Consider the following 15,405-nt stretch of genomic DNA (forward strand, 5'->3'; position numbering starts at 1 on the left):
GAACATTAATCAGAGGTGCAGACGTGCTTTTTATAGCATATAGATGCTAGAGCATACTACCCAAAAGGAGCAGTGTTTAAATGTCCTCATCTAATGGTATAAAGAAATAGGGTATCATTCTTAATGAAGAAAGACAGAAAAAATGGTATAATGCAAAGAAAAAAGGAACCTGCCCTGACTGAGGAAGTCCTAAAATGGCAGAGCTCTCTCTAGCATCAGTGGTACTGAAGGCTTGAGAAAAACTGGCCCTACTAAAACAGAAACACTGGTCGCATCTGCCTTGGACAGGACTAGGTAACATGTATTATTGTCTCTGCTAAATAAGAATGCCATTTGAAAAGTTGGAGGTTTCTGACAAAATCCCTCAGTCATTGGCCCTGGGGTTGAGGATTTCAGACCTGTGTTCACTCGCCTTTCTGTGGACTGGTTAGCTTTGCCTTGCCCCTCTAGGCCTGCCCATGCACCAGGTAATGCATGCTGTTGTTCATAGTCAAAAGGATTCAAAGAATTGGAGCAATAGCCAAGAACAAAATGTAATGTCATTTTCCATTGAAATATTAATTACTCTGTGGGTTTGGTTGGTGTTTTGAAATTGTAATTTACCAAATTCCATCATCCTAGTCTAAAACTGTAAGTGGACTTTCTGGAGTTGCCTGGCTGGCTTTTCTGACTGGGATGTTCTCTCTCACTTGTCTGTCTTGGTTTATTTTGTTTGGCTGGTGGTTCCGTCATGGTGGGAAAGACAGCATATAGGGAAGGAAAGCCTGGTGATAGACAGGAGCCAGAGGAACCTGGTCACACAGCATCACCACTCGGGAGGCAGAGAGCAAACAGAAAGTGAGCCAGGCTATAAAGCCGACAGGCCAACGCCAGTGGCCCACTTCCTTCAGCACGCTGGAGGGCCAGTGTACAAATGCATGTGTCTGTGAGAGCCACTTCAGGCTCAAACCACAGCACTGTCCTGGGAAATCATTCAGTGTTGTCACAGTGAGAGCATTGTATGCTATTAAATTATGCAGTGATATCAAGTCCTCTTGTCTTTTCTGCATTTGACAAGTAATTGCGCTTCTCACACCTTCTCCTGGACTGTTCTTCCCTGTTTTCACTTTAGTACTAAGATTGAATCTAGGCCCTTATGCCTGCTAGGTAAGCACTACACCCCAGAGCTGTGTCCCCAGCTGGATTAATGTCTAGTCTCCTTCTGGGCTTAAACTGTACAAAGTGTTAGCTTATCAATGTACATTAAAATTTGATTTTCCTGTTGTTACTGTCCTTGCATTTTGTTTTTATTGGGACTCAAACCCAGAACCTTAAGTGTGCTGGGCAAGTGCTCTTATCACAAGCTACACATTTGCCCTGTAAAATTTAAATTTTTTACCCCACATTTCAAGATATGGTTTATATGGTTATGTTTTAAGTACAGTTACCAACAGTTTAAGACCAGTATTACTAGTTTGTGTTTCATTAGTGGCTCTGAAGTGCAGTTGCTTTGCTATCACATTAGAGTCTTTAACCTGCCTGTTCAGGCCATGGTCCTAAAGTCTGTATTGTGGCTGGATGTGCTGATGGCCTGTAATCGCAGCCCTTGGGATGGGTAGGAGGATCATCAGTTCAAGATCAGTTTTTTGCTACATAGTTCAAAACCAGCCTGGGCAACATGAGACTCTGAAAAATCAACATTTTATACACACTACTCGCCTAGATCTTAATTGTCTTATTTAAAAAATTTTATCAACACATAGACACTTCCTAAGCCACCCATTGACCATGAGTCAGGAAACCTTTGTCTTATTGCTATAGTAATCTCAGAAATATATTTTCATGATGCCTTCTATACTTCTGTAAGTGTGAATTTAATATGAAGAACAAATTGTAACTCTTACTGAAGGGTTTATAGTTTCCTGCATACTGTCATGAGAACTTGATCTCTACAGCTCTTCTGTCTCATTGAAAGCCTGTTTTCTCATGGCCAGCTTGTAAAGGTCAGTGAAGGACAACATTCTGAAGGAAGTGGATAGAGCATCCTTCCAGAGCTAGTGCGTATCACAGCTGTCTCTCTGGACTTGCTCCAGCTCCAGCTCAGTGGCTCTTACAGAAAGGAAATCTTGGAGGCCTGCACTGGGACTCAGAGCATCGTACTGAAGGACACTTGCTTCCCAGGAATCATCACTCTGTGAGATGTGTTTATAATTATACTTCTCGTTCCCCATGCAGTTGGCCTCTTGGAGACTCTATTCCTCAGGTGGCTCCAGCCTCTTTCTGACTATCCCTCCTGCTCTAACTCTTCCTTCAGGCCCTTGATGTTTTCTCTGGAATAATTTCTCAACTAATTTTTCTATTCTCTATTTTTTTTGTTGTTTTTTGTGTCCTTATCCCCAAAATCCTGGAAAATTTATAATCTAGTAAGAAGTTAGACATGGTTATAAATTATTTTAATGAGATTGTAAAGGTACAGTATAAATACCTATAAGAGACTGTGGTAACTAAAAGAAAAGGAATAATTAACTCAAAGCATTTGCAATCGTCTTCAAATAGGGTAATCAGATAATTGATTATTAAGCCATGTTTGAATCACGCTGTGTCTATAGCAAGCCTAGACAGGAGTCTTTAATTCTGTTCTAAGTCAGAAGAAAGGTTCATTTGGTAACTTAAAGATTTGGGAAGCATATTTCTGTTTTCTAATAGTAACCAAATAAAGAGATGTTGTAGATAATATAAAACTAAACACTGTTTTCTCGTTGATTTAAGAATAAAAGTATAGGGCTGGAGAGATGGCTCAGAGGTTAAGAGCATTGCCTGCTCTTACAAAGGCCCTGAGTTCAATTCCCAGCAACCACATGGTGGCTCACAACCATCTGTAATGAGGTCTGGTGCCCTCTTCTGGCCAGCAGGCATACACACAGAATATTGTATACATAATAAATAAATATTAAAAAAAAAGAATAATCTTGTCTGTGTCAATACATAAAAAACTCAGAAATAATATACAGGTTATTAAAAAACCTTCAACAATTTCTGTATGTGTGGAAGGAGGTCCAGAAAATACAAGGTGCTTGCTTCAGCAGTTGTGGCTGTTGTATGCATAGGCTGCCAGTTCAGTCAGCATAGATGCACTTAAGCTTACAGATAGATGTTTCCAGATAGCTTACGTATTGTTCATGCTTTCTGATACAGATAGAAATTAATTAAACAACATCTTAAACATATATCTCCAAAATCAGACAGTGTCTGCTTTGTTCACCTGCTATATAGACTTCCTGTGTTTAGTTGGGTAATGGTTTTGCTTCACGGGCTGTTGTAAAATGGTGTCCAGCTAGATAGGAGTGGTACTGTAGAAGATGATGCCGTGATCAGGCAGTTGGCCTTAGCCAAGAAGTGACCTTCTTATACTGGAAATACAGAGTCTTCCTCCAGTCCTAATGAGCATCAGGAACTTTGCCTGCTGTGTCCTGCAGGGCAGCACAGTAACTGAACCTGATAATGAGGAATGTGATTTATCAACAAGGAAGGAATCACGTATACCTGCTTCTAAGAAAATAAGACTACCTTAATTGAACAGTTTATTTACATAAGTAAAAAGCTAGGGAAAGCAAAGCCAATTTTATTTTTCTTTTTTATCTTTGTTTTTCAGATAGGCATAATAGCATGAACCTAATATAAGCACATGAGACATAGAGGTAGGAGAAGTAGTTAGTTTAAGGCCAGCCTAGGCTAATGAGATTTTTTTTTTATTTTTTTGTTTTTCGAGATAGAGTTTGTCTGTAGCTTTGGAACCTGTCCAAACCTGTCCTGGAACTAGCTCTTGTAGACAGGCTGCCTTGAACTCACAGAGATCTGTCTGCCTCTGCTCCCGAGTGCTGGGATTAAAGACATGTACCACCACTGCCTGCCATGAGATCTTGCCTTTAAAAAAAAAAAAAAGGAAGAAAACACTTCTTCAAAGTGTAAAAATGAATATATAGTCCCAATATTCTGAGCCAGTAGATTTTTCAGTGACATATCCCCATCTGTAGTAGAGCATACTCATAGTCCAAGTACTTAGGAGGCCGAGGCAAGGGGACTGTGAATTTGGGGTCAGTTCCATCTGCATATTGAGTTAATGGCCAGCCTGGGGTATATGAGAACTTTGTGTCAAAAGCAAAGGATAGAGTGCTTGCATGTGTAAGGCTATGGATTTTATCTCCAGCAGCCTCCTCAAATGAAAATCTGTCTCCTAATGATCATATCACATCTCTGGTCTTTGGTTTACTTATAAGTAGAGTGGTAGTACCTACACCCCATAAGTAAAGTGGTAGTACCTACACCCCAAAGAATTATCCAGCATAGTTGTGAGGTCCCTTTGCCTTCTCTGCATTTCTGTGTGTGAGCTGAGGGTTAGCAGTTTTGTTCTGAAATGAGGTTGCCTCGAGAAGGCAGAAAGCATGAAGCTAATAGAAAGATGTGTGCCCTGGCTGCTGTGTGGTTATTTCTGTGATGCTAGTCAGTCCCTGCTTTCCAAAATCCTGAAGGGGTTTTTGACTGTGATCACATTTCTTGTCCATGAAAAGAGTTAAGGCCGGGTGGTGGTGGTGCACACCTTTAATCCCAGCACTCAGGAGGCAGAGGCAGATAGATCTATGTAAGTTTGAGGCCAGCCTGGTCTACAGGCTCCAAAGCTACATAAATAAACCCTGTCTTGAAAAATTGGGGGAAAGAAAAGAAAGAAAAGAGTTAAATTATGAAGTTTGTTGGGTGTAACCATACCATTATACAGTAAGCCATAAAGTTGATAACCTGTTAGCCTTCTTTAGTCCTAGAGAACATGTGAATTTCTGGGTTATTGTAGAAAACAGATGTTGCAGTAGTTCTGTGTTGTAGATTTCGAAGCACCATTCAGCAAAGAACTGTAAGCAGAGCTGCTCTTTTAGTGCGGCTTGTGGTTTGGTTTTGTTTCTATTTGAACTTTTTTATGCTTGCAGAAAGTCAGTACTCACTTATTTGGCATTTTCTTTTCGGGGAAGAGTTAAATATATACTTAAAACCTCCATGTAAGTCACTTCAGTAATTGTGCACGTGGATTTGATTTATCTAGTCTTTTTACTGGGCTGTGATTTTTTTTTTAAGCATAGGAAATACATGGGACTGGATAAGTACTTGAATGGGTAAGTGTGCTTTCTGCACATACATGAAGACCTGAGTCTGCTCACTACACTCACAGTAAACTGCACGTGCTGGTATATTCTGGAGAGGAGGAGCGGAGGCAGATCCCTGGGTTTGCTGGCCAGCCAGCCTAGCCTACTTGGTGAGCTCTAGGTCAGTATAGGAGCCTCTTACAAAATGAAGTGGAGAGTAGTTAAGGACACCAGCAACACCAGCCTCTGTTCTCCATATACAGGTGCATGTGCCCCTGCACACATTTAAATAAAAGAATGAAGGATGCAATAATTAGAGAATGCAAGCAGAATTGAAAGGCAGCCATTTAAGGTCTTTGCAATGGTCTCTGCCCAGGGTGGGAATGAATGCGAATAAGAAAACTAAAGGAACTTAGGATGGGTTAGATGTTGGAGGGTCTGAACCTGAGGAATCAGGGAGTGACAGGTTTCTAGACTGTGTCATGCCCCTGCACCCTTTCCCAGTTCACTCTCTGATTCTTTGTTGTGCTCCGTAGGCTGTCTTTCTTCCCTACCTCCAGTGAGTCATCTGGACACAGGATGTTTATAGAAACTGTCCACCTTAGTTTTTCTTCTGCTCTGGAATTCTGAGTATAACCACCATCACACATACCGCATGGTCTTCGCACTCTGGAGTTTGTCTTCTGAGGGGCAGAAAAGGACATCTGTTTTAGTCTTCATTACATACTATGGTGGTTTGAATGAAAATGGCTCCCATAGGCTCATAGAGTGACACTATTTGGAGGTGTGGCCTTGTTGGAGGAAGTGTGTCAGTGGGAATGGTCTTCGAGGTTTCAAGTGCTCAAGCCAGGCTCAGTGTCACTCTCTCTTCCTGCTGCCTGCCAATCCAGATGTAGAACTCCGCTACCTCCCCAGCACCATATCTACCTGCTCCCATGTTTCCTGCCATGAGGATAATGGACTAGACCTCTGAACTGTAAGCCAGCCCAATTAAATGTTTTCCTTTGTAAGAATTGCTGTGGTCATGGTGTCTCTTCATAACAATAAGACACCTACCTAATACAAACTTGATCCTGGGACAGGACTAACACCCCTGGGAAGAAGCAGTGTCCATTAGAGCCATCTTGTCCTGCTATCATGTACCACAGGCTAGAGTGACCACATCTGCAGGATGTCCGGGGCATTTCCACCCATTTCTACAGTTCCACTTTCCTTTCTTGTTTTTATTTCACCTTAATGTATGTCTCTGTACCATGTGCATGGCTGGTGCCCATGGAGGCCAGAGGAGGGAGTCAGATCCCCTCGAACTGGAATTATAGATGGTTCTGAGCCTCTGAGGACTGGGGACTGAACCTGAGTAGGGTCCTCTGCTAGCCATCTCTCCAGCCCCTTCACTTCTTTTTCATTTTGTGCCTTCTGTTTTGCTTTTGTGGTGACTGACTTCCAGTTTCACTTACTAAATGAAAGAACCGTGGAACAGCAGGGAGTTAATTTGCATTTTCTCTTTAAGAGAAGACTTGGTGGGGTTTTGCGGGTTGATGGGGGTCACTCGTGCATGGCACAGATGTGGTCAGAGGACGGTTCTGGGAGTTGGTCTATTGGATCCAGGGCTCAGGTTTGCATGGCAAGCACTTTTTACCCACTTAGCTAGCTTGCTGGCGTGTGTATTTTATGGGTTTCAGTGGCATCTTCCAACTGAACCCTCAAAAGTGTTGTCATGTAAAACTGAGTCTTTCAAATACTACTATACTTAATAGTTTTTGAAGTGTTATGCTACTTAACCAGAAGTGAGGGGATCATTGTACTGACACAGAGTCATGTATCCCTCAGAATCTAAGGCAGGAGTACAAAGGTGGTGCAGATTCATCATCATGCCTCAAGGAAATCCATTGATGATATTTTGTTTTATGACAGAATACTTAAATCATCATTTAAAAATCAAATGGGGTGGGTGGTAGCACACACATTTAATCCTAGTACTTAGGAGGCAGAGGCAGGCAGATCTCTGAGTTAGAGGCCAGCCTGGCCTATAGAGTGAGTTCCAGAACAGCTAGGGCTACACAAAGAAACCCTGTCTCCAAAACAAATGAATGACTGAGGGGCTAGAGAGGTGGACTTTGATTTAAGCATATTTGCTGCTGCTCTTGCAGAGAACCAGAGTTCACATCCCAGCACCCAGATCAGGCAGTTCACAACCACCTCTAACTTCAGCTGTACCTCTGTGAATTTAATGCTCTCTTCTGGCCTCTGCAGGCACACACACACACACATGCACACATGTGCACACACATACACAAAAAAAATTAAAAAAAGAAAAAGAAAACAAGCCTTTAAAAACAGGATGGAAGCCAGGCATAGTGCCACACACACCAAACCCCAGCAGTCAGTAGGTGGAAGCAGAAGCATCAGAACATAAGAAAGGCTAGATTTGGCTATCTCACAAATTCCGCACCAGCCTTAGACTACCTTAGACTTTTTCTTGGACAAACAAACAAAACCTTAGAGTGGTCTAAAAATATCACTTGGACAGAAAACAACCCTGTTGCAAGGAGGAGCTGCTTGTCCATACCAGCCGCCTAGCTAGCTTACACTTGAAATAACCATACAGAAACTTTATTAATTAAAACACTGCTTGGCCCATTAGCTCTAACTTCTTATTGGCTAACTCTTACATCTCAGTTTAACCCATTTCTATTAATCTGTGTATCACCACGTAGCAGTGGCTTACCAGGAAAGATTCAGCATGTCTGATTCTGGCAGCTCCATGGTGTCTCTCTCTCCTACTCTGCCTCTCTTCCTCCCAGCATTCAGTTCTGTCTTCCCCAACTACCTAAGTTGTGCCCTGTCAACTAGACCAAGGTAGCTTCTTTATTCTTTAACCAATGAAAGCAACACACAAACAGAAGGAACTCCTACACCACAACCCCACCACCAATAGGAAGGAAATTGCAGGAGTCCTGGAAATATGGCTTTTAGTTAAGAGCACACTGCTCTGCCAGAGGACCCATAACATGTGATTGACAACTGCCTGTAACTCCAACTCCAGGGAATCTGTCACCTCTGGCCTCTGCAGGCACCTACACTCACTTGCACATATCACACAGACATATATATCCACGCATATATGTGGATTTAAATAATAAAAAATATTTGAGGGAAATTAGAAAGATTAAAATATAAAGACTTAGCCATTTAGTATCTCATTACGAAAATATGCTGGGGGAAGAGTAAGGAAGGAAAAGTATTTGGATTTTTCTGGGCTGTACTTATATTTAAAATCTCTTGCATCCTAAAATGATGGAGAATGATAAACGTGACAGAACCCAGTCACCTTTAGAGAAAACTTGGTGGGATTTTGTGTGTGTGGTCGGAGGGAGTTTACTCCCTCACGTGCCAGGCAAGGTCTCTACTAATCTCTTGGTGTTGATTTGTTCTTGAGACAGCCTTGCTAAACTTTTCAAGCAAGCCTTGAACTGCAGTCCTCCTGCCTCAGCCAGAGTAGCTGAGATTGCGGGCCTACACCACCAGCCTGGTGAGCTGGAAAGTTGTGGTTGAGTTGCAGCTTATTTTTTCATTCTTTCCATTGCCTATGTTTTTATGAGACTTCGCTTGGAAAATCTATTCTGCATTTTAAAATTTTTCATTAAATCTAATTAAATGAAAGTTGTTCTAGTATCTGTTGTAATAAGATCTTTATAGCATAGTTTAGAGCAACAGTCGAGATTAAAACACATAAGTTATGATTGCTCTGATCATTCAGACAACAGGATGTGAACAATTACATTTCGCAGTGCAGTCATCATTGGTGTGCGCTCAGGAGTTGCTTCTCTCTAACAGGTGGTTTTCTTCTCTTGTTCAGGGCACTGTTTGGGGACAGCCATCTCTCTGATTCCATAAAGTGGTTTTCTATGTAAAGTTGGCAGAGGATCAGAACAATGCCTCCACGGCCATCGTCAGGTGAACTGTGGGGCATCCACTTGATGCCCCCGCGAATCCTAGTGGAATGTTTGCTCCCAAATGGAATGATAGTGACTTTAGAATGCCTCCGTGAGGCTACGCTAATCACCATCAAACATGAACTATTTAAAGAAGCCAGAAAATACCCTCTACATCAGCTTCTGCAAGATGAATCTTCTTACATTTTTGTAAGTGTTACCCAAGAAGCAGAAAGAGAAGAATTTTTTGATGAAACAAGACGGCTTTGTGACCTTCGGCTCTTTCAACCCTTTTTAAAAGTAATTGAACCAGTAGGCAACCGTGAAGAGAAGATCCTCAATCGAGAAATTGGTATGATATAATTTTCAGCTAACTGACATTGTCATTGCTAAACTGCAAATGACTGGCATCTATTCTTTGTTTCATTAAGATACTTTGTCTGAATCACTACCTTTGTAATCTTTAAGTAATTTCTTTTTTTAAAAAATCTAAAGTAGTGGTTTACCCCTGAGCTATAGAATATCTTAAAACTTTGATGTTCTGTAGGGTTTTCCGTAAAAAATGCAATTAGGAGGAGGACTTAGATCTGCTATAGCCAAGTTTTATTACTCTGTAAAAAAGTTGATAGTGATTCTATTTTAATATTAATATGTGTATGGAAAATACATATAATATATTTAAAATGCTTAAGGCTTCATCAGCTCTTAAATTCATCAGTGATTTTTTTTTTTTAACTCAGAAACTTTTTTGACTTTTAGGCTTTTCCAAATGTGCACAGTTCTGAGTTTGTAAGGACCCCATCTGCCCTGCATTCTTTATAAATACCTTATTTTTCAGGTTTTGTTATTGGCATGCCAGTGTGTGAATTTGACATGGTTAAAGATCCAGAAGTCCAGGACTTCCGAAGGAACATTCTGAATGTTTGCAAAGAAGCCGTGGATCTGCGGGATCTCAACTCGCCTCACAGCAGAGCAATGTATGTCTACCCTCCCAATGTAGAGTCTTCCCCAGAATTGCCAAAGCACATCTACAACAAGTTAGATAAAGGTAAGGAGACCGTCAGCAGTGAACTCCTGTCACTGCTCTGATTTCTTCTGCACCATTGCTTTTTGCTGGCTGGATGCTGAGCTTGGAGACAAGGTCTGCTGCCCCACGAGAGTAGAGTGCTAAGTGATAACTCGTAGACAGGAAGCACAGACTCCCTAACTCAGCCCTTGGTGAATACTTCTCTCGCTCAAACTAAAGAACTGAGTTTAGAATTCACTGTTGACAGAATGCAGACAAAATTGAGCTGCTTATCTTTTTCTTTTTTATAAATAAAAACAGAAGGAGCTGTTGTCTAGAGCATTTGCCCTATGTGCACAAGGCCGTGAGTTTGATACCCAGCACCACCGATAAAAAAGAAGGAAAAGAGTTCATAAAAACAAGCACAGACACATACATTTTAGCGATCTGTCCTCTGACAGGAAAACACTGTCATGCTTCACTGTGGTTTTTTTTTTTTTTACTTTTCTAAGGACATAACTAGAAACAATGTCTAGTTAACCTGATTGACTAGAGGTGAAGATTTGGTGGAAACAGGCAATGTTCACATCTGGCAGATTCTCAGTGTCCATGACTTAATTGGTCTTAGTAAGAGAAAAATCAAAACTTCCTTTTCCCTTTCCCTGTTTATTCTTCTTCCATCTTTTCTTCATTCTAACGATGGTGCTCCCTTTCCTTTGAGTAGTTCATGAACTGGTAAACTTGAGACCCTCTCATGTCTTTCTGTGAAGTGCAGCTTGCAGTTTACAGTGGTGATGAGCTCGGCCTTGTGTTTTAGTGATCCACTAGGCTAGTCAGAAAGGAGCCTAGGATGTTGTATGAAAGTCTGCCAGGTGTGAACATTGCCTGTTTCCGCCAGATCTTCGCCTCTAGTTAATCATGTTAACTAGAATCCTTTCTGGTTGTAGTTACAAGAACAGAGAGTGAAAACTTCTTGAGACTTGTCTTCAGAGAGATGAATTGACACCAACATTGCATCCAGCATTGTTTTCTTGTTACAGGACAAATCATAGTGGTGATTTGGGTAATCGTCTCTCCAAACAATGACAAGCAGAAGTACACCCTGAAGATCAACCATGACTGTGTGCCAGAGCAAGTCATTGCTGAAGCCATCAGGAAAAAGACTCGGAGTATGCTGCTCTCCTCTGAGCAGCTGAAACTCTGTGTCTTAGAATACCAGGGCAAGTATATTCTGAAAGTGTGTGGCTGCGATGAGTACTTCCTAGAAAAGTATCCTCTGAGCCAGTACAAGGTGAGTGATGGATGCCCACTCCAGGACTGCATATGTCCTTAGCCTGTACTTTTGATGATTAATAGTTAATATTAGCAAACAGAATTTATAAGCTTATTTATTAGCATATTTTAATTTTGTTTAATACTAATAGTAAGTTTCACTGAAATGACATTTTCCTTTGTGAGTTGTGTCTTTTTGTTTTGTTTTATTTCTGCCACTACCAGAGATTGAACCTAGGACCTCATGAATGCCACCCAAGTCTTCCACCACTGAACTACCTATCCTCCTGTGGTCATTTGTGTCATATATGTATATCATGTGTTTTGATCATAGTCAACCCCGCTGGGATGAATGAGTTTCCCTACTCCCTCTGATCACCTTGCTTTCAACCAGGCCCCTCTTCTATTTAAGTTTTTATTCAAATAATATAATTATTTGAGAGCCTGAAGATGTGGCAGTTATACTAACTACAAAATAGGGGGTATTTCATGACTTTCTTGCTCTCCAATAATGATACGGGGACAGTGTTAAAGTAGAGCATTGTTTATTAAGATCACTACTGACCTTCCTCCTCTTTCTCTGTCCTTTGAGAAGCAACGGTGGTGTACACACCAATCACTGTTTTATAATACAGACACTGGCCTTCAGTTGCTGATAGATAGGAGAATATGGGGTTATGTTTGTGTATGGACCAAAAACCTGTATCCTGGGGGCCACCAAGATGGAGAGAGAACCAGCTTTAAACTCCTTTGAATTCCATGCATGCTCTGTGTACGTGTACATTAATAAGCAAATACAGTTTTTAAAGAACCTTTATCTTGGACTTGGGGAGATGGGCCGTTTGGTAAAGTGCTTTGGTGTACAATCTGAGGAGGACCTGTGCTTGGATCCCTAACACTAACATAAGAGCCAGGCTTGGCAACCTGTGCCTGACATCTCGACACTGGGGAGGCAGAGACAGGAGGATCCATAAAGTTCTCTGGCCAGCCAGCCTCGTCCTTACTGAGCTCCATGTTCCCTCTCCCAATAAAATAAGTGGACAGTGATTGAGGAGCATTCCTGACCTTGAACTCTGCACACACACACATCCTGCTATTTCAAAACTCAGATCAATGAATTTTAACATTTTTAAATTTCTCTATAGCTCTGAGTATCATTTGCTTATTGTTTTTATTGTTTGGAATTTTGTTTATTTGAGACGGAGTCTCATATAGCCCAGGCTGGCTTCAAATTGGCCATGTAGCAAACAATGACCGTACACCTTCATCTTTTCCATCCACTCCTCACGTGCTAGGATTGCCAGTGTAGGTGACCATACCAGCTTACTTATGGGCCTTTATTGTTTCAGTAAAATAAATGTTTCTCAGGAACTGTGTGGAGGGAGGGGTGTGGGGTTTGGCCCTGGTGACGTATGACATGGACTGTGACAGAGGAAGCTGCTCTTCCCTACACTGGTCATTTCTGATCTTTGTTTTTAGTGTTTTGCAGTTAAGAGTAACATGATAGTGTCAAAAATTGATCCTAGTTTTTTACTTTATAAATATATTCAGAAATTCTTTGAAACTAATTCCAATTTAATAAAAAAAAAAACAACTGGTAACAAATGTGGTCTATGTTTGATTTTTAAAATCACCTTTGTAAATGCTCATAACATTCCTGCATGTTATCTTTGGGATGAAGAACCTCACGGGCAATGGTTGCTTCTCTCACTCTGATCTCTTACAGTACATCAGAAGCTGTATAATGCTGGGGAGGATGCCCAACTTGATGTTGATGGCCAAGGAGAGCCTTTACTCTCAGCTGCCGATGGATAGCTTCACAATGCCATCTTACTCCAGGCGGATCTCCACAGCCACGCCCTATATGAATGGAGAGACATCTACGAAATCCCTCTGGGTTATTAATAGTGCACTCAGAATCAAAATTCTTTGTGCAACCTATGTAAATGTAAATATTCGAGACATTGATAAGGTAAGGTCACAAAGGCTGATGTTTGTTCTATGGAAGTCATTGTTTTATTAGCCTAATTTGAACACAGTGTAAACTATTGACCTGTGGTAGCTTTACACATGACTTAAAACACAAATCTCAGAAAATATAAATGAGTCATGATTTCTTTTTGAGTTACACCTGCCTCAGCTTTCACACAGTTAATCTATAATTATAATATCCATAACTGTAGGCTTTTTAAAGTAGAAAGTTTTACAGTCTGTTTAGTTAAAAACAGTGATCGGACCTAAAGTGAGTCTTTTTATAGTCTTTATTTAATCTCATTGTGTGAAAGTCTTAACATCTCATAACAGAACTGTTCATGTCTTAGGGAACTGTTCCTCTAGCTTCAGGAGTTTGAAAGAATACCTAACACCAGCTTATCTTGGAAAAGTGAAGGCCTCTGTGTTTTAGGCATAGTGCCCCCCCCCCCGGGGGGGGGCTCTTGGCTATGCTAACTTCCTACTGGGTCAGGGGCCCATCATTAGTTGGTGAAGGCAATAGTTAACTGTAAATTTATACAAAGAAGCCATCTGAGCAAAAGATCTCCTGACTCTCTCATTTACATCAGTTATTTTGTAGTGCTTGGTTCTGTTGAGTGTTCATAATGCATATATATGAGTGGGTGTGTATACACTATATATAGTGTATAGTTTCCTTCTCTTTCAGATCTATGTTCGCACAGGTATCTACCATGGTGGAGAACCCTTATGTGACAATGTGAACACTCAAAGAGTACCTTGTTCCAATCCTAGGTAAGAGGGGTTTGGACATATTTCATGTCACTAATTTTACACAAGTTATCCCATTTCCATTATTTACATAAAGAACATAAGGACTTTCTGTGACTGACTCTGTCAGATTTTATCCCAAAGGTTTATCTGCTTCACTCCTGCCATTGTTTCAGGGAGTAAAGGGAACATGGTCAAAGTCTTGTTCTCGATAAAAAAAAGTCAAGACCTGAGCTCTAAGGCAGTCTCCTTTGTATGATTCCCACGAACACATAACTAGGGTCTTTGATAAAAGGCATTTACTGTGGAAAAGTGGGTTGCTGGGCACCTTGGACGACTTCCTGAGATTGTTGGCTCCATATTTATGCTTCTCATTTACTGGGTGAATTTAATATTTTATGATATTTTTATACATATACCAGTTATTTTCCAAAAAGAACAATCAATTTGGACCACATTTATAAAACTATTTCTTAAAAATAACCTGGGGGAGGAGACTAGAGAGATATCTCAGTGATTAAGCTCTTTAAAAACAAATAAAAGTATGGGTATGTGTGTGTTTGCCTGCGTGTATGTATGTGCATGCCCCATGTCCACGGAGGCCAGAAGAGTGCATCTGATTCCTAGCAACTGAAGTTACAGTTATAAAGTGCCGTGTGGTTGCTGGGAATTAAACCTGGGTCCTCTGCAAGAACAGCAAGTGATGCACTGTGAGCCGTCTCTCCAGCCCTGGCTAAGAGCTCTTGCTGTACAATCATGAGGACAGGAATTAAGATCTAGCACTCGTGTAGCCACCTGGGCATCCCACACATGTCTATAATTCCAGTTCAAGAAAGATGGAGACATAGGACCACTGAGGCTTCATAGCTGCCAGCCAAGCTGAGTAAGTAAACTAGCTTCAGGAAAGACCTTGCTTCAAAGGAGTGGACAGAAATTAATGGAAAACAACACTCACTTTTGTTCCCCACGTGCCTTCATTCACACATGTGTGCAAATATGCTCCTGTAAGCATATCCATGTACATAAGTAAATCTTGAACAAATAAATAACTTGGTCTGTGTCGCAGTTGGTATTAGGAACAGGACTGTGCTAGTTCCACTGGACCCAGGGAACAGTTCTCTGGGAGTGTGGATGGCACTTTCCATTTATTCATGTGCAGCCTGGGAAGTTTCAAACTAATAAATCAGGTGTGTCCCCCCAAATAAATAAAATTTAAAATACTTTGTCTGAAGACAGCGGGAAGGACACACATTGGAAAATGGAAGCCAAAGATTATAACCTGGGTTTCATTCTCCAGAGGCCCTCCACTTTTTGCTTGATACATTAATTGACTTTAATAAATTTTCAAGTAGATTAGGTG

The 15,405-nt window shown here is 41.0% G+C and overlaps 1 protein-coding gene across 2 annotated transcripts in view; it reads left to right on the forward strand.

Moving 5' to 3' along the window:
• Positions 1–15,405, forward strand: part of Pik3ca (phosphatidylinositol-4,5-bisphosphate 3-kinase catalytic subunit alpha) — a 72,136-nt gene that overhangs the window by 31,180 nt on the left and 25,551 nt on the right. Inside the window, exons 1-6 of one of the 2 annotated variants that reach the window (XM_041659581.1) lie at positions 2,155–2,173; positions 8,971–9,398; positions 9,885–10,094; positions 11,093–11,343; positions 13,051–13,296; positions 13,984–14,069. In XM_041659581.1, coding sequence (XP_041515515.1) covers positions 9,047–9,398; positions 9,885–10,094; positions 11,093–11,343; positions 13,051–13,296; positions 13,984–14,069 — 1,145 coding nt within the window. In that variant the 5' untranslated portion in view covers positions 2,155–2,173; positions 8,971–9,046. Of the gene's footprint in view, positions 1–2,154; positions 2,174–8,970; positions 9,399–9,884; positions 10,095–11,092; positions 11,344–13,050; positions 13,297–13,983; positions 14,070–15,405 lie in introns of those variants that run through there. The other variant, XM_041659579.1, reaches the window with a different exon arrangement.

This window comes from Microtus oregoni, unplaced genomic scaffold (assembly GCF_018167655.1).
Source record: "Microtus oregoni isolate MIOR12 unplaced genomic scaffold, Mior012 000010F_ref0000083, whole genome shotgun sequence".
NCBI classification, from domain to species: domain Eukaryota; kingdom Metazoa; phylum Chordata; class Mammalia; order Rodentia; family Cricetidae; genus Microtus; species Microtus oregoni.